At 32.3% G+C, this 24,330-nt stretch overlaps 1 protein-coding gene across 4 annotated transcripts in view; it reads left to right on the top strand.

The window, feature by feature from the left end:
• Positions 1-24,330, top strand: part of NBEA (neurobeachin) — a 563,351-nt gene that overhangs the window by 248,455 nt on the left and 290,566 nt on the right. For all 4 annotated transcript variants that reach the window (XM_069467350.1, XM_069467354.1, XM_069467352.1 and 1 more), the window contains 2 exons: positions 2,276-2,337; positions 19,451-19,515. In XM_069467350.1, the coding sequence (XP_069323451.1) occupies positions 2,276-2,337; positions 19,451-19,515 (127 nt within the window). The remainder of the gene's footprint in view (positions 1-2,275; positions 2,338-19,450; positions 19,516-24,330) is intronic.

The following is a 24,330-nucleotide window of genomic DNA, read 5'->3' as shown; positions in this document are numbered from 1 at the left end:
TAAACTCCTTAGAGCTAACTCTATACTTTGCTCATAAGATGAAATATAAAATGAGTTAATTTGATTTTGAATTTCTTGCTGGATATAAAAAAATGATAAAATCAACCTGTTTTGAGACATATACTTGTAAAATATTTGCCTTATGTATATATAGCTTAAGAGTTATTTATAGCATCAGACAACACTTATATTTTCAATATCTCCAATAAAACACTGAAGTTTATCTCCCTTTTTTTTAGTAAAACTCTTGTTAAAACTTAAAGATACTTCCAACCAAAGTGATTATGTAATTTTTGAAGGTAGATAAATCTTTCAGATTTTCCTCTGCTTATGTTCTCATTATCAAGGTTAGTTGCTTTTTTTTTTTCTTTTCTTTTGAAGAGAATCCATTGGTTCATTATGTCCAAAACTAAATAGATAAATAGATTAATAAAGGTGTGAGGTTCTATGTATGGACTTGAAATCACATTGGCCTTTTACAGAGTACTGAGAGGACTGTTTGCAAATTGCAATTTTGCTTTCCTATCATTTGTTGTCATTCCTTTTGAACAAAACATTAATGAAGCATTTGTTTATATTTTTCTTATGATGGAATGATATTATTTGTGGAAATTATGAATATTCTTATTACAAAGGGATTTTGTAGAAGTTCATTTAAGAATTAGTTTGTGAGAAATGAAAGCAGTTTCATGTTTTTCCTAATTTTTACTTCAATTTGTTATGTATTAGAAAACTAATATACAGAATACATGGTGGATAATCTTGATATCAAAGCCTCATTGTCTACACTGATATGAGTACATATCTTAATTATGATCCTTTGGCCTTTTACTTAGTTTTTCTTTGTCAGAATTCAAATAGTCGAGTAGCCAACAGGTGATAAATGTCCCATTAATCTTTCTGACTCTCTAGCTCCTGAGCATGAGAATTGCTGATCAATTACAGCAATTGTCTCTTAAATGAGCTTTTCACATCAGCCTCTTATTTCATTAGTTAACTGTCTGCCCAAAGATCTGATAAGATGGAATACTAGTACCTTTTTATAGCTTGTTCTGTCTGTACAATAAGGATACGGTCGTTAGCAAAATGGACACAAAAGGGTATTTATCTACTACCTACAATAAATATGCATGCTAGTGCATAGAAGGCATTTGAGACTGTTTACTGAAATCACCTTAAGAAAAAGAAAATAACTGGTTTCACTTCAACTTTCCAATTAGGAACAACTAATGTAACACTATGTCATTTCTTAGTATATGATGCTTTTACTAATTACATTTGCCCTCAAAAAAAGAAACAGTCTATTGTTATTTTAATTTTAAGAACAGTGAAAACCTTTTAAATATATATTTAAATTACCAAACATCATAATTAACATACATTCATCCAGAAGTTGTTATTAATCCTTGGTTACATCTTCATCTATGTTGGCACTTTAAAAAACTTCCAGTTGGAATCTGCTTTCTTATTATATACATTTTTATACAGCAGTAATCCTTTTAGTTGGAAAAAGTCTTGAATAATTAATGTTTAAACTGTTTATAGGAAGACTATTTTCTTACCTGTAGAGTGGGAATAATACTATGTCACAGGGTATAATGAGAATTAAAGAAGACCATGTGCATAAGGCACTTAACACAGTGTCTAGCCCATACTAAGTGATCAGTGAGTAGTAGCCATTATTACATATGCATTATTACATTCAATTCTTTTTTCTTCAGTTATCTATTCTAAGAGTTTGGAAGCATAGCAATTGAAGATTTTATAAACATTGCTTAATGTATTAATTATACATGAAAATTATTTTTTATTATTCTAAAAATCACTTGATAACTAATAAGTTATGGAGAATTACCTCTTTTTAAATTATTTGAATTTTGTCTTTTGGAACAAAATTCAGGCAGATCCTCAATGATTATTGTTCTTCACTCCAGGAGATAATCACATAGCATATGTCATTAGAATAAAAACAGCTCTACCTAGCTCATCAATTTCAATAGCCTTTCCCACCTTGTTGAAATATAAGAAATGCTTTGACCAAATAAACAACCAAAGGATGAAGTCAGTTTTTGAGTATTTTTCACATCATCTTGAATATCTGAATATTCTAAAATTAATGTTATAAAAATGTATGTTAGGTGAACATTTCCATTCATTTTATTTTAGGAATTCTGTTTTAAAGAAAGTTTTTTATGTTAAATTGTATAATGAATTGCCTTGGATGATGGTTTCTACCATTCTAATTTCATTTTGTTTTAACCTTTCCTTGTTATAGGCCTTGTTTGTATGAAGTCCAGCACATCGGTGGTTGAGCTTGTTATGCTGCTTTGTTCTCAGGTACAAAATCTCATTCACTTGATCACATTAAATATATGAAGAATTTTTGTGACTAATAACAAAATGTATGTGCATATATATGTGTATGTTTATATATTTTTAAAACTTCCATCTCTTATCCAATAGATGAAGAAAATAATTTGTGTTGAGCTATATTAGTATATAGATTATTTTACATGTAGTTGACTTTTTCTCCCTCTCCCTTCTTCCGCTCTTTTTAGCAGTCTTATTCTCTACCACTCTCCCTATCCTTAAATTGTTTCCTGTCTTTCTGCAAATATATATATATAAAATTTGTTATTGGTCTTTTGATACCCTTATTTACTGCCTACCTTTTAAAAATGATACAGCATAATTCACAATTTTGAAGTGCGTTGTTAATTACATCATTTCTTCTCTATTAGATTAGAGGTAATGAAAACTAAGTTTTTTTCACTCAGCACCCAAAGTACATGGTACAACTCCTTAGAGTTGCCTTTAATATGATACCTTACTGCTGTCTCTTTTTTATGTGTAATTTGTATATGTCAGTATAAATTCTAAAAATCTACTTATCCTCTTGATCTTTAATAACCAGAATTTTTAATAAATTGTAATAGTTGGATATTGTTTCTTAACAATTATAAGAAACTAAAAAAACATAAATAGCTTATTTTTAACTAAAATAACTAAAATAGGAACCTAGTGGTCTTTCTTTTCAACAGCTCTGGCAAGCCGCCTAGCGATCCTGATTATAAGTATTAAATATTTTGTAATATCAGAATGAAAATAAAAGCTTACATGTTTTTGTAATAAGAAGTTATTACATTTATCCCTGTTTTCCTCAACAGAAGGAAAAGTACATCTAAGCCATTTCTGATTACTGGTATGAGGTCTGCCTAAAACCACAACTAACTTGCAATAAACAACAATATGACTTCAATTGAGCCTTTAAAACATCAGCAAAAACAAACAAAACACACAAAAAACTTACCAATTGATTTTCAGTTTTCAGGTTTACTTTCTTCAAGAATATATTCATAGGGAAATTATTAGGTCCGTTTTTCCCTTTTTAGGCAGGAACAATTATTGATAAGGAAGAAGTTAAAGAAAATAACATCCCTAGCAGGAGTTCATCTGCAGGGCATTTGAAAATTTTGTCACTTAATGCTGAAGTCCTGAGTTCGAGAGACTTTTTGAGATCTATCTGGACCTTTTAGGTTCATGATAATGAATAATTTTAAAATGCTTTTACGGAAAGAAATAGCTTAGAATTCCTTCTTCCTTAGCCCTGCATTTCACTGCAGTTCAGAGAAATAAAGAGGAATGTAGCATTAGGGTCTGGTGTCTTTGATGGCCTCATCATCTAATCATAGGTTTAACATTACTCATTTGCTGGCTCCAGGAATTCCTGCCATTAAGGGCCCTAGAGATGAAACTTTGCCTCAAATATTGATTGAGAGGAAGAGTGAGAAATTTAAGCTGTCTATGCAGTGCACTTTCTTTCAACGTTTCAGCAAAGCAATATCGTAAACATGTCTCTCAGTTTGATTTTTAAGTTGAATTTTTAAAATAGTCCATAGTGTTTTAAAATATATTTCAAGTGGTTGCTTGATTAAATGTACCTCATTTAAGTGATTTTAAAATGTATGCTTGTTTTAGAAAATAGCTCCCAATTTTTTTATTTTCTATTAAACTGAAATACTGGTTTCCACAAAATATTTTTAAGGAAACAAATGAGTAATCCACCCTCAATCCAATTCAGGTGGGGGCAGTTTACTATTATACTGTGAAATTAAGCTTATAAAACCATCTTGGTAGATTATTGCTCCATGGATGTTTAAAACCGTGTCCTTGGTTTTAAGGACATACACACCAAAAAATAGACAGGTCTTCTTCAAAGTTTTTTAAAGTAATCTGCCATTTTTCTGTACTACTGAAATTCAGAATGATTTATATCCTATTTTCGCCCATTAGCAGGGCAGCATAGCATTAGCAGACCTCTGATAAAGAGAAATAAATGCAGCTAATGGTGCTGTGGAGGTTGCTTGGCATCTTGGTTCTCTTCTACAGGCCTTAATGCATCTCTTCTGCAATGAAGCTGATCCCTGTAGAATTAGCACAGTTCTGTAGGCTTTTTGCCAAAGCTGAAGGTAATAATCCTGATGAATCCTTAAAGCTGCAGAGTTCTGAGTACTTTTTGTTTTATTTTGCAGACAGCCTTTTGTAAGTATTGATAGCTCCATGTTATTATGATGAGCAGTATTAGTACTAGGTAAAAATAGTTGAAAATCTGAATGAGTAACTGTCTTGATGCCTTGATCTCTTCATGATACTTTACTGCTTTCCCTTTTTTATGTGTAAATTGTATATTTCAATGTAAATTCTAAAAATCTACTTATGCTATTGATCTTTAATAATCAGAATGCACTATCTATATTTTTCCACAGTGAGAAATACAGCTAAGATATTAATATTTACACTGTGATTTAATTTGAGTTAAAGTGAGTTTTCAATGTAAATGGAATTTTTCAACTTATATATTTGCATAAATATGCTTTTCTTTTTTAAATGTTGATAAACCATTGAAAGATAAAATTTTTACTTTTCTGTTTGAGAGAATAGGCAGCTGAGGATTGAAAGGGGAAAGGAAAATGCAATATTTTTGGCAGAATTTTGTTTTTCTTTGCTAAAACACATTAGATGCTTTTATATTTATGCTTTTCATTTTCATTTTGGAAATTTCTTGTTAACTACTACATATCATTAAGGATATAATCTTTTCTTTTTTTCTTATCTGAGTTCCTAAATAAACTTTCTATTGCTAATAGTTGGTACCCAAAATATGGTCTAAATTTACATGAGATCATATTACAAGTGTCTGAAGGTACTTGTCAGGGATAATTCACTTCATATGGGTAGACTTTTAAACTCCAAGGGACATGCCATCCAGTCTACCCCTAGTGGAATTTTACATCTCCATAGAAAACATATTTTAAGTTTCAAGAAGCTGTTAGAGTTACCATTATGATGCATTTGTTCTTCAACAAATACCCAAAACCTTTCTTTCCTCTATTCTGGATAATTTTTTCTATGTAGATCTATGACACAAAAATAAATTTTATGAATTAACTATTTATCCTTCTTTACTTTTAATTTGTATTAAAGTTATAGTTAATAGTGTCTTTTTAAAAAAAAATTGGTTTCCTGTCATTTGAAGTGAAATGAAGTGAAGTAAAAATAATTCATATGCATGGTATTTGACAAAATCAGTACTTAATCAGTTAGGGACAATGTTTTCTACAGGTTCTGCAGTATATCACAGGCCTCATACTGTATTTTGTCATAGCATTTTTTACATTTTACAATTAGTTGTGGTTGAGGGGCCTTACAGTATTCTCTGTGCGTACTTAGTTTTTCAATACATTATTCTGAGTGTATTGTGTTCTTTGATGAATAGCAGATTTAGTTTTCAAGTAAACTTTCTTAGGTACTATAATAGTGTCTAATTATTTCCAGATTTTTTTTAGGAAGTCTCCATGAGAAGTATTGCAGGAAAAATTGAGTGATGTTATCCCATAGGATTTCCTTAAGTTTTTATAAGTAAAGCTTAGCAGATGTCACTTGGATTTTTCTATGCCTTATCTGTCAATAGAAAATGTTTTATAAATTGAGAAACTTTATGTAAAAAATTATGTCTCTCAGTATTTAAGTGCTTTCTGACTTGAAGCACTGGTAAGCAAATGCATGCTTAATAAATCATTTTTATTCTCATTGAAACCTAAAAATGTATAAGTAATATAAAGTAATAGGCTTGCAAGTCTCTCAGTTTAGTATCTGTGTATGAATTTACTAACATGAATTATTTTGTGGTTTTGTTTGACTTTATTCTTTTCTAAATACTTCATATACTTAAAGAAAAAGAATTTTAGTGACTTCACTGATATGATCAAGGCATAACCCAGGACTTATAAAGACAACACTTAAAAAAGAACCACAACTGAAGAACAGTCTTCCTTGTTCAAATTATTTGGCCTTTGAACATTTAAATTTTTTATTTTTTCTCCAGTTTGATCTAGTTTAGTCAGATGGTACAAAGGAGAAAAAGATTTACTTTTTTTCTAAACCTAAGATTGAAGTACAAAGATATAAATAAGAGTATATATACTTATTAAAGTATATTCATTCATGAGTACTCAGTATTGAAAGGACTTTTGATGTGTAAGGAGATTATAAATACAAGAAAACTAGGAATGGACTAGATTTTTTTCCCATTGTCTTTTGAAATATTACGAAATCTTTTTTTTTTTTTTTTTTTTTTTTTTTTTTGTTGAGACAGAGTCTCACTTTGTTGCCCAGGCTAGAGTGAGTGCCGTGGCGTCAGCTTAGCTCACAGCAACCTCAGACTCCTCGGCTTAAGCGATCCTACTGCCTCAGCCTCCCGAGTAGCTGGGACTACAGGCATGCGCCACTATGCCCGGCTAATTTTTTCTATATAGATTTTTAGTTGTCCATATAATGTCTTTCCATTTTTAGTAGAGACGGGGTCTCGCTCAGGCTGGTCTCGAACTCCTGACCTTGAGCAATCCACCCGCCTCGGCCTCCCAGAGTGCTAGGATTACAGGCGTGAGCCACCGCGCCCGGCCATATTACGAAATCTTAATTATGACAATGAAATTATATCACATTTAATTCAGTGATTACTTACTAATATTTAGTGACTACAGTTTTTGGCACTGTGATAGTTACTAAAGGCTTATTGAAACATTCTTTCATTTCACAGGGAATCTAGGGTTATCTATGAAACTTGCAAATTATGCAGCTGAATTGAAGTCAATGAATAAAAATAAAAAACTAGGACATGATATTTTAAGTTGAATATAAATCAAGCACAAGTACAAGTTCTACTTTTTTGTATATTTTCTTCATTTTGTCCTATGTATATTACAACATACTTTATTTTTATTTATCATGTAATAAATAGTCTTCTGTATCCTTTTCTTTTTCAAATTCTGAACCGTAGTAGTTTTTATTGTTTCAGGTCTCACATTTAAGTCTTTACTCCATCTTGAGTTAATTTTTGTCTATGGTGAGAGATAGGGATCCAGTTTCATTCTTCTGCATATGGCTATCCAGTATTCCCAGCACCATTTATTGAAAAGCATAGCCTTTCTCCAGTGTATGTTCTTGTCAACTTTGTCAAAGATAAGTTGGCTGGAAGTATGTGGCTTTATTTCTGTATTATCTATTCAATTCCATTGATCTATGTGTGTGTCTGTTTTTAAAACAGTACCACGCTGTTTTGGTTACTGTAGCCTTGTATATTTGAAGTCAGGCAATGTGATGCCTCAATTGGATGCTCTTGTAAAGGCATAAAAAAATCATACAGGCATGATTTTTTTTTTATCCATAACATTGCAGTTTCCTTTAGAATGGTCCTCATGTCCAGTATTTCCTCTCTTTTTGAAGCATTCTATTCATCCAACAGAGAAAATGAATATTGTATATTCCCATCAATATATTTAATTAACATTTATGAAGAGCATTTTAAATTATAGATTGTTTATTTAAGACAATCCAAGAGAAAAGACTACTCAAGGATGACACAAAGCTTTAAAGTCTTCCAGGGTCACTTTATGGATGTCATTAAGTTCAGTTGAGCTACAAATTTACACTACACTAAAGTTTATTTTATTTTTCTATTGCCAGAGATGCCATTTTGCTCACTATTTCATCCACACCTAATATAGATGTGCAGCACATAGGATAGGTATTTATTAATGAATTATTGTGTTAATTCATGAATAAAAAGGAATGTATCATCTGATTTGATTTATTTTTATTGTGGTGAAATATATATTACATAAAATATGCCATTTTCATCGTTTTAAATGTACATGTCATTGACATTAATTAATTTCACAATGTTATGTAACCTATCAGCGCTACAGTTGACCCTTGAACAATATGAAGGTTGAGCAATATGAAGGTTAGGGCACCGACCCCCACACACAGTTGAAAATCTGCGTATAACTTTTAACTCCTCGAAAACTTAACTATTAATAGCTTCCTGTTGATCCGAAGCCTTACTGATAACATAAACAGTTGATTAACACGTATTTTGTATATTATATGCATAATATACTATATTCTTATGATAAAGTACACTAAAGAAAAGAAAATATTAAGAAAATCATAAAGAAGAAAAAATATACTTAATATTTATTAAGTGGAAGCAGATTATCATAAAGGTCTTCTTCCTCATCATCTTTACTTTCTGAGGAGGAAGAGGAAGAAGGGATTGGTCTTGCTGTCTCTCAGGAGTGGCAGAGGCAGGAGAAAATCCTTTTATAAGTGGACTTGCCCAGTCCAAACCCATGTTGTCCAAGAGTCTACTGTTATTTCCAAAAATTTTCAATACCCCATACACAAACTCTGTGTTCATTAAGCGATAATTCCCAATTTCTCTCCTCCCAGCCCCTTTTACCTCTAATCTACTTTTTCTCTATGAGTTTACCTATTCTAGATAGTTCATGTAAGTAGAATCATACATTATTTGTCTCTTTGTGCCTGGCTCATTTTTCTTAAGGTGATGTCTTCAAGGTTCATCCATGTTATAACATAAATCAGAACTTCATTCCTTTTTATACTGGAATTGTATTTCATTGTACGTACATTACCACATTTTGTTTATCTATTCACCTTTTGATGAACACTTGGGTTGTTTCTACCTTTTGGATAATACAATGAATAATGCTTTGTCAACATTGCCATACAAGTATCTGTTTGAGTCCCTGTTTTCAATTCTTCTGGGCATATACTTAGGAGTGGAATTGCTGGGCCATGTGGTATTCTATGTTTAACTTTTTGAGGAACCACCAAACTGTTTTTCACAGTGGCTTTAAAAACATTTTGTATTCCCATGAGGAATGCATAATAGTTCCGATTTCTCTACATCCTCTCCAACACCTGTTATAGTTTGTGGGGGGGGTTGTTTTGATTTGTTTTGTTTTTTTAACTATAGCCATCCTACTGAAAGTGAAATCGCATGTCATTGTGATTGTGATTTGTATTTCCTGAATAACTAATAATGCTGAGCATCTTTTTGTGCACACACTGGCCATTTGTATGTCTTCTTTGAGCCATACCTATTCAATTCCTGTGCCCACTTCTTAATTTGGTTGGTTTTTTTGTTGTGTTGTGGTTGAGTTGTAGGTGTTCTTTATATATTCTGGATGTTAAACCCTTAACAGATATATAACATGCAAATATTTTTTCTCATTATGTGGATTGTCTTTTCATTCTCTTGATAGTGTTTAGATGTATAAAAGTTTTAATTTTAATAATCTTCTATTTATTTTCTTATTGTTTTTGCCATACATTTGATATTAGACGTATGAAACCATAGCCCAAACAAAGCTCACGCAGATTTGCTCCTGTATTATCTTCTAATAGTTTTATAGTTTATCTCTTAAATTTGGGTCTTTGATCCACTTTGAGTTAATTTTTTTATGTGATAGGAGGTAGAGATTCAACTCCATTCTTTTGCATTCGGATATCTGATTTCCCCAATACCATTTCCTGAAGAGACTGTTTTATTTTCATTGAAGTGGTCTTGGTACCCTAATGCCATTCAATTGAATAGAGATACCCAAAATAATTTTTAATTCAAAAGCTGTTCCTACACATTTAAAAAAACAATTTTAGAATAAGGTTAAAACATTTTCTTTAACCTTATAATACTCTAAAATTGTTTTTTAGAATTAAAAAAATATTTTATAATTTAGGTAAGATTTTTACCTTACCTCATATTCTCACCATCCAGGCTGTGAAGCATTTAATGTTTATCCTTTCAAACTATTTCTGCATATAAATGCAAAATTAATTTTTCTTGTTAGTATATATAAAAATTGGTATTATAACCTTGTTTACAAATTGCATTTCTCATGATTAATAGTCTAAACCAGAATGGTCCGATAGAAATATAATGTAAACCACATATAATTTTAAGTTTTCTAATGTCATTTAATAAGGTAAAAGAGAAACAGATGAGATTAATTTTAATAATATATTCTAACTCAAATATCATTTCTGCATGTAATCAATATAAAAAATAATCAATGACATGTTATGTATACATTACTTGTTTTTGTACTAAGTCTGCAAAATCAGGTATATGTTTTATAATTAGAATATAAGTCAGTTCACACTAACCAGATTTAAAGTGCTTGTGACCATATGTGGCTAGTAGATGCCACATTGATCAGCACAGCTCTATGCTTTATATATGAATATCTGTGCTTTTCTATTTTCAATGTTAATGTAATCCAAAAGTAGAACAAGCTGTTCTAGAAGCCCAGGAAGTAATAGGTCTTCAAACAAAGATTAGCTACTTGTGTGTCAAAGATTCTTGCACTTAAGTTAAAAAAAAAAACTGATCTCTAAATTTCTCTATGAGAATAAAATTTTTATACTGGCTTACACACCAATTGCTACACGATTATCCATGAATAAATATGAAATATTTAATGTAACTTCTAAATCTTAAACTATACATTTGAATGTGACAAACACTAACTTTTTAACAGCTCAAACCTACCATATAATGTATGTTATATATATTCACAGTTATAGAATATGCTCTCTTGTAAAACAGTCTAGACCTTTTTATTATAAACACAAACACTACATATATATATTCATTTTATGATAATAAAAAATGTTAAATTTATTAACATAATTTAGTGATCTACTAAAATTCTTGGAATCTTCCTTATGTTTACAAGATAAACTAATGTTTCTTTTAGTAACCAACTAGATATATTTTCTTATTGCCTAGTGGTTTTTCTGTGGTTCACCTGTATAGCAGTAAACTTTTCTTTTAACTGATCATTGATCATTCATTTCTTACATTCAATTTTCTTGTAATACTTTTAATAAGATATTCATAAAAATAAAGAATGGAAATGAAAGAGGTACTTTAAATACTTTTCATATATATTTCACTAGTTTATGTTTTACATACATTGAAAAAATTACTCATTCCTGTTTTTTTCACTCTACATAGTATTTTTTCAGTTCAGTCCTTGTACTTATTAATGTCTCCGACTTACTGCTCAGAATTTATAAGCATACCACTTACAATGAAAATGTTAAGGAACTTTTTTAGTGGCAGTTAATGACAAGCAGACATTAAGGACCATAGGAAATATAAAATCAATTCTGTTGTTCTAGAAGACTTAAGATCTCAGTTTACCCTCCCATTTTTCCCTTGCAGTATTTTTCAGTATTTTTAAAAATTTTAAGATGGATTGAATCTCTAAGGGCATTACGTTGGTTTATGTAATTGTACACATAGAAGAGGGAATGAGAAATGTATATTGAGCTGACATAGATGGGGAGAAACTGATGGGGAGGAAAAATTATGTTCTGGGTCTGCAATTTCTTCTACTACTAGGTCATCTAACTACCATAAAGTGCTTATGAAGAGAACACAGGGATTTCATCGTCATCCTTCTGGAACTTATTTGTCTTCAAAGTGTTTCGTTTCAAAGGGTCTTTAACTCGAGATCCAGTTCCCTGAAAAAGTCCTTCATCTTGATGAAATTTTATGCATCCATGTAGAAGAGTTAAAAAAAATTGTGACAAAACTGTCTAAAGACTTGGCAGCTCTCTGTAGGCATTCAAACCCAAAGTTAAAAATGTTTCCCCACGAAGATAAAAATTTGATGCCTACAGTTAATTTACACCTTTTCATATGGTTGTTCATCTTTTTCAGCAGCAGAGTGAATATGTGTGTATGTATGTGTATTTTCTCAAATGGCAAGAAACTTTCTGGAATAACTTGTAAGACAAGACTTTAAAATATACTTTTTTCCCTATCATTGCCAAGAGCTTGTCCTTGTTGAAATGACAGTAAATTATTCTTAGAGCCTTGCATGTATTCTCATGTATCCTTTTTCCTTGTTTTAAGCATTCTCCCTAAGTCTGTATGTCAGGGAGAATTTTTGGAGTGCTAGGACAGGGAGAGGTTCAAGTTTTCTTCCATGTCCACCTGTATCCCATTTTTTTATTCTCAAGGTAGTTTATACCTCAGCAACCATAGCAAACAAATATCTTTTCCTTCTCTGTGCTATGCAGTTTTCTTGTCACAAAGTTTTGTATATCTCCCCTTTTAATATTTTATCTAATTATTCTTTTGAAATGCCTGGAATCAGTTACACAGTAATGTGCATTTAAGAAATACTTTTTGAAATTACAAAACAAATGTGCATCGTTGTAAAAGAATATAATCATTGCCTAATCAAATGTGTCACACATATTTTTACACATTATAATTAACACTTTTAGTCTTATAAAAATACCATTTATGGGAATGAAATGCTAAAAAGGACCTTAGGAATGGCCTTAGAGTTGTGGATACTACATTAATTATGATGTAATTATGATGCAGTAGTATACTATTTTGCAAGTGAATAAGAAGTTTAAATAGTTGAACAATTTGAAGAAAAATATACACATCACTTCTTAACAACTAAATTACCCCATGCTGGCAAGTTAGGTACTTTGAGGTTTCTATGTGTTCAGTCTTGTTGAGACAGAAAAGTGACCTAAGTCAGTGGTTCTCAACACTGACTTCACATTAAAATCACTTGGGAGCTTTAAAATAATCCTGATGCCTGGGCCCTATCCTTAGAGATCATTCTGATATGATTGGTATTTTAGCAACTCTCCTGTTGATTTTTTGTTCAGCCAGAATTGTGAACCACAGATTTAAGTGATACCATAGATTGGGAGGATTAAATACAGTTCAACAACAAAAATAACATTGAAGATGTACAGTATGCCAGACACTTGCTACTTAGTAGGTACACATAATTAAATAAAGTAAGATTGTTCTATTTTTTTTTTCTTGTCAGCTGAAGATCTGGGGAAGGACCCTTCCCTCTATTAAGGAGTTTTGGGAAGACATATGAGAAAATAAATCACTGCAAAATATAAATAATTCTATTTCAGAGGCAATGTTCTATAATAAAAATAATATTAAATAGTGAGAAAATAAAGATCTAGAATTTGTCATTTTCTATTTTCAGATGTTTTAATTACTATTTCTTTTACATGCTTTGAGATTTATTACTTTGCCAGCATAAACTCTTGTTATACTGTTCTGCTTTTCCACACAAGTAAGGTCTAAAAACTCATCTATAGCTTGGGGTAACCAAAGGAGAAAGTGCCATATGTTACACTTTTCTTCTAGGATCGTTTTTCTTTCTCATTCCATTTTTTTGTTTACACTTAAGCATTTTTGTTTACTACCCAATATGATGTACTATTTTTTTACCTAAGATATAAATGGATTGGACTTTTCAACTAAAGATGCTAAAAAAATTGATTATCTGTTCTGCTTTACAACTGTCATTGAGAAATCATTAAACAAGCTTTAAAAACCACATTCAATCTTTACATTTCCCAAAAGAGAAACTATACTTTATCTTGTGAAGGATATTTTATTGTCCCTTTTCTCTCCCTCATTTATTATTTTTTAAAAGTGGATCAAAGAAATAAACTTGTGTTTTCTTCATTGCCCAAAATAATGAGAGTCCACATGTCTTATGATAATATCCCAGAAAATAGCTGATAAAAACTTGCTTATAATGTTTAGTTTTAGTGTTATTTGTATAGTTTTAAGTCCTTACTTTACCAACTCTTCCACTGAAGCAACCCGCCCCCACCCCACCCCCACCCCGTCTCAGTAGGGACAAGTTGCAAGGGTGACACACACTGTAAGGCAGGCCACACATTATAATCACAAACTGTCTGTTCTCTTAGACTGTAAAATTCACATTTTGCTATGTTATTCTTATATTACTTAAAAATTTTTTAGTTAAATTACTCAAGATTTTTTTGTTGTTGTTGTTGTTGTTGTTGTTTTTCTCTCAAACTTCAGAGGAATGAACATGCAATGTATATCCTGAGTCCTAGTATATTCCCTGCCTGAGACTTAATATCTCATACCCCAATTTGAAAAACAGAAACTTTAAACCCTCTTTCTTCAAAGAAGACAATTGATAACATTTTTTGTGACCCATACTTGTTAATAGTAGTTAATAGTTGTTAATGTCAGTAATAGACATTAACTAGATAAATTGAAATTATGTAAGTTGGGAATTATAGTTGATGAAGAATTTTCAAAACCTTCAAAAACTGAATTATACTCTCTTGATATTAGGTGGAATCCACTTTGGTCCTTACTTAGATGAAGGCCTGCAAAACTGCTCTTGTGCATCCAGCCATATCACATCAATGCATACCCAGTAGCATGTGTGGCTGAAAAGAAAATATTCATTTTGACAAGTAAATCACTGATGGAATCTATGAAAAAGGCACTAGGGTATATAACATCTTAAAAATTTTGTGCATAAGGATTTTTCATATGCTTTCCATCCAATATTACTAAACTTCTAGAATTGAACTCTTGTTGCCTTAATGTGTAGTGTTGTCCCTGTGAAAATTGCATCATCTATTTCTTCTGGCCCTACTGTCATTACAGATGAATAAAACATGGCTCTTCCTTGAAAAATACAGTACTTAAAATCTAATCATGTAATGTACACATAAAACACATAAAGAGTAAACTGGGGTTACAGAGACATATGGAAAATACTTTTTTTTTTTTTTTCGAGACAGGATTTCACTCTGTCACTCAGGCTGGAGTGCAGTGGCATCATCATCATAGCTCACTGCAACCTTAAACGCCTGGGCTTAAGTGATCCTCTTGCCTCAACCTCCTAAGTAGCTGGGAGGACCACAGGTGTGCACCACCACACCTGGCCTGGAAAATACCATTAAGCTAGCTAGTATTAAATTGAAAAAAAATTATTTCAGCTTATGTTATTTCAAACATCCTGTATCAAATAAATATTTGATGTCTATCTATGTCTAAGGACAGGAGAGCAGGAAATAGAGAACAAGATGGATAGAAGAGTTAGATTTATTGCCAGGGCACAGGGGAGAATGGAAAATACCTTTTCTACCTTAAAAAAAAAAATCCTCTCTTCCTGATTGGATATGGAAGGAAAGTCTCTACTTTTCCTTTTTGTTTTCCCTTTCCTCTGGATATGCTAGAAAAGTCTCCACTTTTCTAAGCATTTTCCCACTATAGTTATATCACAATTTTGGAGTGTATTAATATTCCTTGTAAATATCATTTGTAACTGAAATATCTACCAGTTTCTTTCTGAAACAACTCTGTTTTTTAGAGTGAATTACTTTTTTGCTCTTTATTTTTTGGCTAAGTTTTTGATATGCCTATTACTAAATTTTCCCCAAACTTTCCAACAGAACTAAAAACCAACTCTAAATATAGTGTACATCAGGTATTCTCTCAGCCTCTGCTTAACTTTTGTCTTGGTACTTCCATTCACCTTAGAAAATTCCCATTACCTCTCTCCTGTGTCAGTCCACTGTTTCTTAGATATAGGTGTACCTCTTTTTTGATTTTTTCTCTTATAGTAATGTTTAGGGTTGTTCACATGTATTTGATTCTTTCTCTCCTTTTGAGCACTTAGCAGGTTTGCACTCCCTGCTCCAGTGAGCTTGGGCTTGGTCATGTGACTTCCTCTGACCAGTGAATGTGAGCAAAAGTGACATGTGTTACTTTTGGACAAAAGCTACAAGAGCCAGCACATGCTTAAACCTATTCTCTTTCCCCGCTGGCTGCCAGCAGTGTTCCAGACGATGGCTACGTTGTCAGTCTGGCTCCCAGGATGAGACTGATGATGATGTAGAGCAGAACACAGGCAATGGACACAGAACTTGAGCAAGAAATAAACCTTTGTTTTTTAAACCCCTGAGATTTGGGCACTGCCACAACATAATCATGTCTCCTCTGTTTAATGTGTTCCCTCATTTTGGCAGAGGACACCATCAGTAGGTGCTTGAACAAGAATAGATGAAAAATAAACTTTTATACATGTCTGAAAATGAGATTGTTCTGTCTTCAAATTTTACTGAGAGTTTGGCTGCCCGGTGTGTTCTGAGTATTATGCTCCTCATAATTTTGAAGGCATTGTTTTCTTCTGTATTTCAGTTTTACTATTCTTTTTGTAAACTTCCATTTGTTTTTTCCTGTGAGCCTTTTCCTTAACCCTGGTGTTCTAAAATTTTTTGATGATATACTTTGCTGGGGATTTTATGTCATATATTTAATTCCTGGAAAAAAATAAATGTCTTTAATAATTTCCTGTCTTCCTTGTTCCTTATTCACTCTTTCAAAAATTCCTACACAACGGATACTGGCCTTTCAAAAGAAGATCCTCTAACTTTCTTATCTTGTTGTTTTCCATCTCTGTCTTTTTGTTACATCTCATTATCTTAGTTTTCTATTTCCTGGGAGATATTTTCATCTTTTGTTAATGTCTGCAATATCTTCATATGTCTCAATTATATTACTATAATTTTTTTTCTATGCTTACTTATCTCTCATTTTCTAGGTTTCATACCCTCTCCAACCCCTACCTCCATTACCCTTTTTACTGTTGGTTTAGTTTGTGTCTTTCATGTCAGGTTGTCAACAGGACTATAGGTAATGACTTTGAAAATAATATTTGTGACTAAAGGGTCTTCTGTCTTCCCGTTTTACTGAGCCAGTATATATAGGTAGATTGTTTTCTTTTGAATAATGCTATAATATTCTGCTTCAGTTCTTAATTTTTGGTAGATCATTTTCTGTCCCTTTCAAATACTTCTTTTTCTAATCTGAAAAATGTGAATACTTACCAAGATTCAGTCTTTGATCCTCTTTTTGTTTATTCTTTTTAGGAGACTTTTGCCTGATGCTGTGCCTTAATATTTCTATGTAAATAATTCCAAATTCCATATTCCTTTTTAATTACCATTGTCATTCTAAATCCAACAAATGCAAATTGAAGACAACATTGTTTGTGATTTTCCCCAAATGTGTGCCCTTCTGTAGGATTTTCATAATAATGTTACCATTCTCCCAATCATCTACATTGAAAATATAATAACTTTTTTGATACTACTCCTCTACTTCAGCCCTTAAGTCCAGATTCTCATCCAGTCTTGGTATCTTTTCTTTGTAATATTTCTTATTTTTTAAGAAATGCTAATTTAGGGTACTATTGTCTCTCTTCTAGAAAGGCATATGAAACAATCTCCTACTTTTTATCTTGCTCAAAAATGACAAATTATTCTTCTAAAACACAGATTTCTTGAATAAAGTCTTAACTTGCTCATCCTTCAAATTCTAATGCCATTAGCTTAGCTCAGGCTTCTACTGTTCCTCTATCAAATGTTGTAAATTAGCATCTCATGGGCTGAATGCAGATTGCAGATAATTTTAGTTTGATCTGAACAGAATTTTTTAAGCATTTTATTCTTTGATTTTTTTTAGACAAGATTTATTTAGGAAGGCACATGTAATACTTGGATATGTAATCTGAAATGTCCTATTGAAAATCCTATTCATATTAGTAGTTCATGCTGATTGGAGAGCCTTAGTATACAAACAATATCATGGAAAATCGTGTTTAAGAAGTTGTTTGTAAGAATCTAATTTTATAGTGGCATGATTCTTCTTACATAAGAATCAATTTTCTCTTTAAGTTAATATCATAATAAATGTCAAGTATTCCTGAGAAGTTTGCGCATTTTGTGGGATCTTGCTTTGCAATAAATACAGGCTACATAATGGGAATGTTTAAGATGATATAGTAAGACATTTTGTTAAAATGTAGGAAAGGATTCCCTGTGATTATTTTAGACAGAAACGATTTGAAAGTTTAAATAAAGTCTGTAAAATGGAATAGCAATCTTGTCATTTGGAGAAATTTTAGTTAAAGGTTATGGTAGCTGGAACCCAGTGGCTTTGCACTATCCCCTGGCTACCCCATCTCTTTTTCTAAGCTGTTGATTCTCTCTCCTTGGGAGATTCAGGATTTATTCTCCTGTAATTCTTCACACATTTACTTAGAGCAAAGATTTACGCACTCAAGTACCTACTTTGGGGGACCACATGTACTCCCAGCATGTGTGCAGAGCCTTAAAAGGGAATGTGATAAGGAGTAGAGTGAAGGGTTCACACGGAGAATGTTTTTTGTGAAGCTGGATTTGTGGAAAGGGCAGCTGACCACCTCTGTGCAGTCCGCATATTATTTGTTAGGAAAACCGTGGAGGAGGGAATCTGCAGATGAGTGACACGAGTGATCAGTAAAATTTTTTTATTAAATTGTATTAGGGGACTTACAGGAATATTTATTTATAAAGCTATTAGAAGGGATATAATTTTCAATCTAAAAATTTGCTATTTATGAGGTATATTTTTTAAAAAGTGGAAATAATTAGAATAAACCAAAAACAAAAAAATTAAATCATATTCTAAATATTTCATAGGAAGAGTATAAAACAAACAATATGCTTTTCTAATTAAAAACATAATGTGACAATCACTTATATTCATAATGATGACCCTGACCTCTAGGACTTCCAGATTCACAAATATACTCTAATCTAAATTAGCAAAGAGAAATTACATAGTTATTTAAATATTACATATTTAGCTATAAGTTTACTGTTAAGTATTTTTTTTAATTTCAAAAAATTTTATTTGTAACTTTTTTCTATGTAGGTTTCCATAATTTGGAATGTACATATAACTAGAACATTTCACTTCCAAGTCAATCTAAATACATAGTTCATATTTCTAATTCTTATTTTACAATCTCAGTGGAAAATCTCTATATTAGGAACTAAAGTTTTCTATCCCAGATATTTCTAGTCCTTGTATAGTCACATTCGGTGGCTTTTGGTCATTTGGTCTCTTTTGGAAGGAAGCTTTGTGCTACAAGCCCTCTATGCCTGCAGTCTCTCTCTCCATCTCAGTCTGTATCAGGCCTGAAATTTTCTGGAAATTCAAAAGCACCTTCTAAACTAAGTGATACAGTGATACTTTTTAAAATTTTGATTTCTTACAAAATAACACTTGTTATAAAAATTTTGAAAGACATTTATAAATAATATAATGTGGAAGTTACCAATAACATCAACATGATCCTTAGATGTACTTTCATTATATGTTCATTTTTCTTACATTTGGTTTGGTTTCTCCTTTTAGGAATGGCAAAATTCTATTCAGAAGAATGCAGGACTTGCATTTATTGAACTCATCAATGAAGGAAGGTAATTAATTTTACAATTTTTGGACAACTAGTTAGTGTACATTCTATTCCACTGGGCAACTGTGCCTTCCTACCATCTGTTCCAAAGAAGAAATATCTTTTAGTTAAATAATTTATCACATAGGTATTGAAACTTTAAATTAACAAAGTTTAAAATGTTAAACATATTTATTTTTGGATAAAAAGGCATGTATGAAATAAAGGGACAAACTTTATAAGGATTTTATGAGATTTGAGCCACATCTTACTGAGTAGTAAAGTTGTTTTACACAGATCAAGTGAACCCAATCTGCAATCCCATCTGCCGCTCCATCTGTTTTCAGAGCGATGCTCAGTGTTTACTCCCTCAGCCCCTCATCAGTTCACGTGAAACAGTTTTATCTGAACATGTCATGCATTCAGGATCCAACTGAAAATGTGAAGGATGTTAAATATAGGAAGCATAACAGTCGTAGGAATTTATATATACCATTGTTAAAACAATAAGTGAAATTATGTTTGAACCCATTATTACATTTATCACTTTGTGATAAATAGTTGCTAACTATGGTTTTTGTAGTGCTTTATTGGAAGTGGACACATGTAACTATCACCATTTGACATGTATAGCTTCCTTTACAACTTGAATTTCTTGCATGATGTAGGGCATTCTTAGGAAAATAATTACTATTTGGCATAACCTATTTATTTCACATTAGAAGCCAGCTTTAATTAGATTCATAAGGAAATAATGCTTACTGTATATAAAATTTACCTTTTTCAAGGGAGAGGTCATGAAAGAATATTCCTTGAAAATTAGTTTATATATGATATAGAAACTCAATTTTTTAAAAATTAACTTAAAATGTTACTCATTTCTTTTCTATTATTGTATTATATTCTGAGAAATAATATGTTTTGATAATAATTATTCTTAATATATATTTCTCAATTTGATATTCTGTGACCTAATCATTTTTAGTCATAATAATACATGTCTTAAATTTAAAATAAGCTTTGCATCCACTGCAATACAAAAGATGCAGGAAAATATTGGTTTTCCTTTATAACACAAATAGTACTTTTTATAACAGCACTTACTGTTTCTTACAAAATTTCATTGTGATAAGAATTGGTAATAATTATTATCCATTTTCAAGTGATAAAAAATAGAAAAAAAAATATTTACCAAGTCTTATCATTGTCATGTCATTTTTAGAAATAACTCTGAATTCACATATGTGCTAATTTTGTTTATTTCAACTGTAAAAAAAGGTATTTTTTTAACTGAAGTAAAAAAATGTATATATCTTGCCATCAGTAACTCTCCAAAGAGTTACAGAATTGAACCTCCAGAACTTAAGATTTATAATTATTAGATTAGAAAAGGGGGTATGGAAACTTGCTAATGTTAGAGGTTTTAAGTCTCTGATATGGTTTTATTGTTCAGTGATAGAGTTTGGTATTTGTTTCATATTAGTTGGAAATACAGAAAGTAGTTATAATTTTTTAAAATTTTAATCGATGAAAAATATCTAAAATAGTCTCCATAGTGTTCTTTTTGCCATCCTAAATTTGTGTTTCCACTCTTCATAGCAGTTGTTCTTCCAGATGAAAATGATTTAGGAGTAAGAATTCAGACATGAATAGCTATAAATATACAAGAGCAAATAATGTATGCACGAGTTCAGAAAATGTCTGTTCAGCACTCACTACATAACAAATGCTATTATAAGAGCTTGGAATAGAGAAATGGATGAGATACACATGGCTCTGCATATTTTGGGTAATGCACACATTAGATAAGCACATATAATAATATAAGAGTGCAGTGAAAAAGGTAATATAGGTACGGATGCAATCTTACAGCAGAGTAACTTACCTAATCTGGAGGGATGCATTCCACCAGGTGGTGAAGTTTTCAGAGTTTTCAAAAAGTGTACTTACCCAAAGGGAATGCCATTTTGATCAGGAGACAGCCAGGTGAAAAATAATGGAGGAATAATATTCTGGGCGGAGGGAATTGTATGGTTCAGAGGCCTAGAAGCAAAAGACAGGAAGACATGTTGCTGGGGAGCTATTTTTAGTCAGCAGCTATTTAAGTGCATATTGTGTGCCAGCCACAGAGAGGCAAGGGTTATCAGCAAAAGTCATGCCATGAAAGGGTTTGTAAGCTATGCTAAGGGTGCTGGGGAGTAATTGAAAGGATTTAGGCACAGCCTGCTTTTAGGGGCTCAAGACTTGAACAGGGATACTGAGGTTTCAGTAATCCTGTTTAAAAGAAGATGGTGTCGTGAACTAATAGTGGCTGTAATGATGGAAGAAGTGAACAAATTTCATGAAGTGTCTTTTGGAAATTAAGTCAGTAGGACAGCTGATAGATTGAATGGAAGACGGGAAAGAAGGAATCAAGGATAATTTGATTTACAACTTTACCAACTAGATGGTGTATAGTATAAGTATAGTTCACTTACCTAGAACAATACAGAAGGAGGAGCATAGGTTGGTGAGAGAGTTTTTCACTTTTGGTTACACTGAACTTATAGTATCTGTGAAATATCCAAGTGAAGATGTTGAATAGGCACTTAGGCATTTGAGTTTTGAGCTCCCCAAACAGAGAGCTGGAATGGAGATTTAGATCTAGGAGTCTCCAGCTTAGATGTGGTAAATCGTAGAAAAGGATACAGATGTGATGCTCAGGGAGAGTGTGTAGAATGAGTGGAGAAGGTGGGGCCAAGCTTTTATGCTGTTTCTGCTGGGAATCCCTTTCCTCCACACCGTCACATGACTGGTCATTTCTCATCTTTCAGTAATCAGCTCGAATGTCACCTCTCACAGAGGCTCCCCTGACCATATTACTGAGTATCACACCCATAACATGACCCTGTTTTACCATTTAGTAACATCATCTCAAATGATCTGCTTTGTTTGCTTGTTTACATCTTGCTCCCCCACTAAAACATACTTTCCTTAATATCTTGTATCTTATTCATTGTCTTTCTTGTCTGGTGCTATATCCCTGTATTCTGGAATAGTACCTAGCATGTAGTTATCAATTATGAATATTTATTGAAGGAATGAAGAAAAGAATGGTAAGTAGAATGTTTGAAGAAAAATGAATGGTCAACAGGAGGATTTTTAAGTTAGGATTAAAGGGACCACTGGGTTCAGTGACAAGAGGGTCATGGTAATCTCATCCAAACTTATAGTAGTGAGTACCTGTGTGCTAAAGATGCTGCCTGTAGATCCAGGCCCTAGCCTCTTAGAGTTTACAGTCTGGTGCGAGGAACAGTCTTAGATTAAGTAATTGCAGGTATAATAAGTGTGCCAAAGGGCAAGTAGAGGGTACTGTGAGAGCAAATAATTGAGGGAGTTATCTTTTAAAACAGTGGTGATTACCTAGAGTATCGGGGACATAAGCTAGGTTGTTTTTAGTTGAAGAGTGATTGGGAGATGAAATACAGAGAGCAAGTACTTTTCTAAAGAAGTTTGGCCAAGAAGGGAAAATATAGGGTGGTTGCTGGAGGTGGATAGGGTTTAAATTCTGGGGGGTGGGAGCATTTTTTAGAAAGGAGAACTTGAGTATTCTTAAACGCTGATGGAAAGAAGCAATGTCTTGTGGAAGGGCAAGAAAGCAATATTGACAAAGTAAAGTCGCCGAGAGGGGGTACACTAAGGTAGAAGGATGGGCCTTTTGTGGTAGAGCACTGAGAAAAGACGCAGGCGACAAAATTGGTGGCAGGATTCAGAGAAATTCTCATATGATGCCTTCTATTTTATCTGTGAAGTGGCAGGTAGGGCCATTACCTGAGAATGGAAATTGGGGAAGTGCATGTCCTATTTGAGAAGAGTGGAGAATAATGTGGAGAATATTGAAAATATCCATTGTAGAAAAACAGGAGAGAAAAGACTAAGGAAACCTCAGGGGCTTGCCAGATGGTTTTAGGGAGCTAGTTGAGGTTGCTGTCTTTGATAGTGTAATATTTACCCCAGCATCCACAGTACAAAAGACGATAGGCATTTGCTTTAAAACATTCTCTTAGTTTAGTGAAAATAATCTCTTCCCTGTGTACCAACCCCTTCCCACCCCTAATCCAGATTAGATGCCTTTCTATGTTCTCCCAGGACCTCCATTTCCCCCTGGTTTAAGCTTATTATACTATAGTGTTGGTGCCTGTTTATTGGCAGGATATTTTTATGGCTATTTACACAGTGCCTAATATAATACTTAGCATACATACATTATCTGTACTGGGTTCAAATAACAGTTCTCCCATTGAAAAACTCTTAAACTCTAGACAAGTAACATAATCTTCGTTTGACATTTTTTCACAGCTGTAGAATATGGTAGCATTTTTCTTGCCCAGTTTCTTTGAAGGTTCAAAATAATATGTATAACATTTGTTATAGCTGTGGTAGTAGAGGTGCTAAAAAATGGAAATGTTTGTTTTTGTTATTACATATAATATATAATGGGAATTTTGCTTACCTCCATCTTTAGTTTGGGTCATTTCTTTCAATCTAGAAACTTATCTTTCACAAATTTAAACTATGAGTTCTGGTTCAAAAAGTATCATATTTTGATAGTTGGGATGCAGTTACAGTATGGGCACATTACCCTGTTCATCTGGCTACTATTTGTTGATGGCTATTACGCGCCAAGCACAAATTAGATACTTTATACAAGCTTTTATCCCCTTTGCATGGATGTGCTGCATTTTTTTTTTAACTTTTTCAACTGCTTTAAAATGACACATTTGCAAAAAACCCGCTTTCTCTTGGTTGTTAGAATATCAGTCTTTAATTTGTCCTTATGGGAATGGAGATAAAAATCTTT

Source organism: Eulemur rufifrons, chromosome 4 (genome assembly GCF_041146395.1).
Source record: "Eulemur rufifrons isolate Redbay chromosome 4, OSU_ERuf_1, whole genome shotgun sequence".
Taxonomy (NCBI): domain Eukaryota; kingdom Metazoa; phylum Chordata; class Mammalia; order Primates; family Lemuridae; genus Eulemur; species Eulemur rufifrons.
This window is presented reverse-complemented; position numbering and strand designations above follow the sequence as displayed.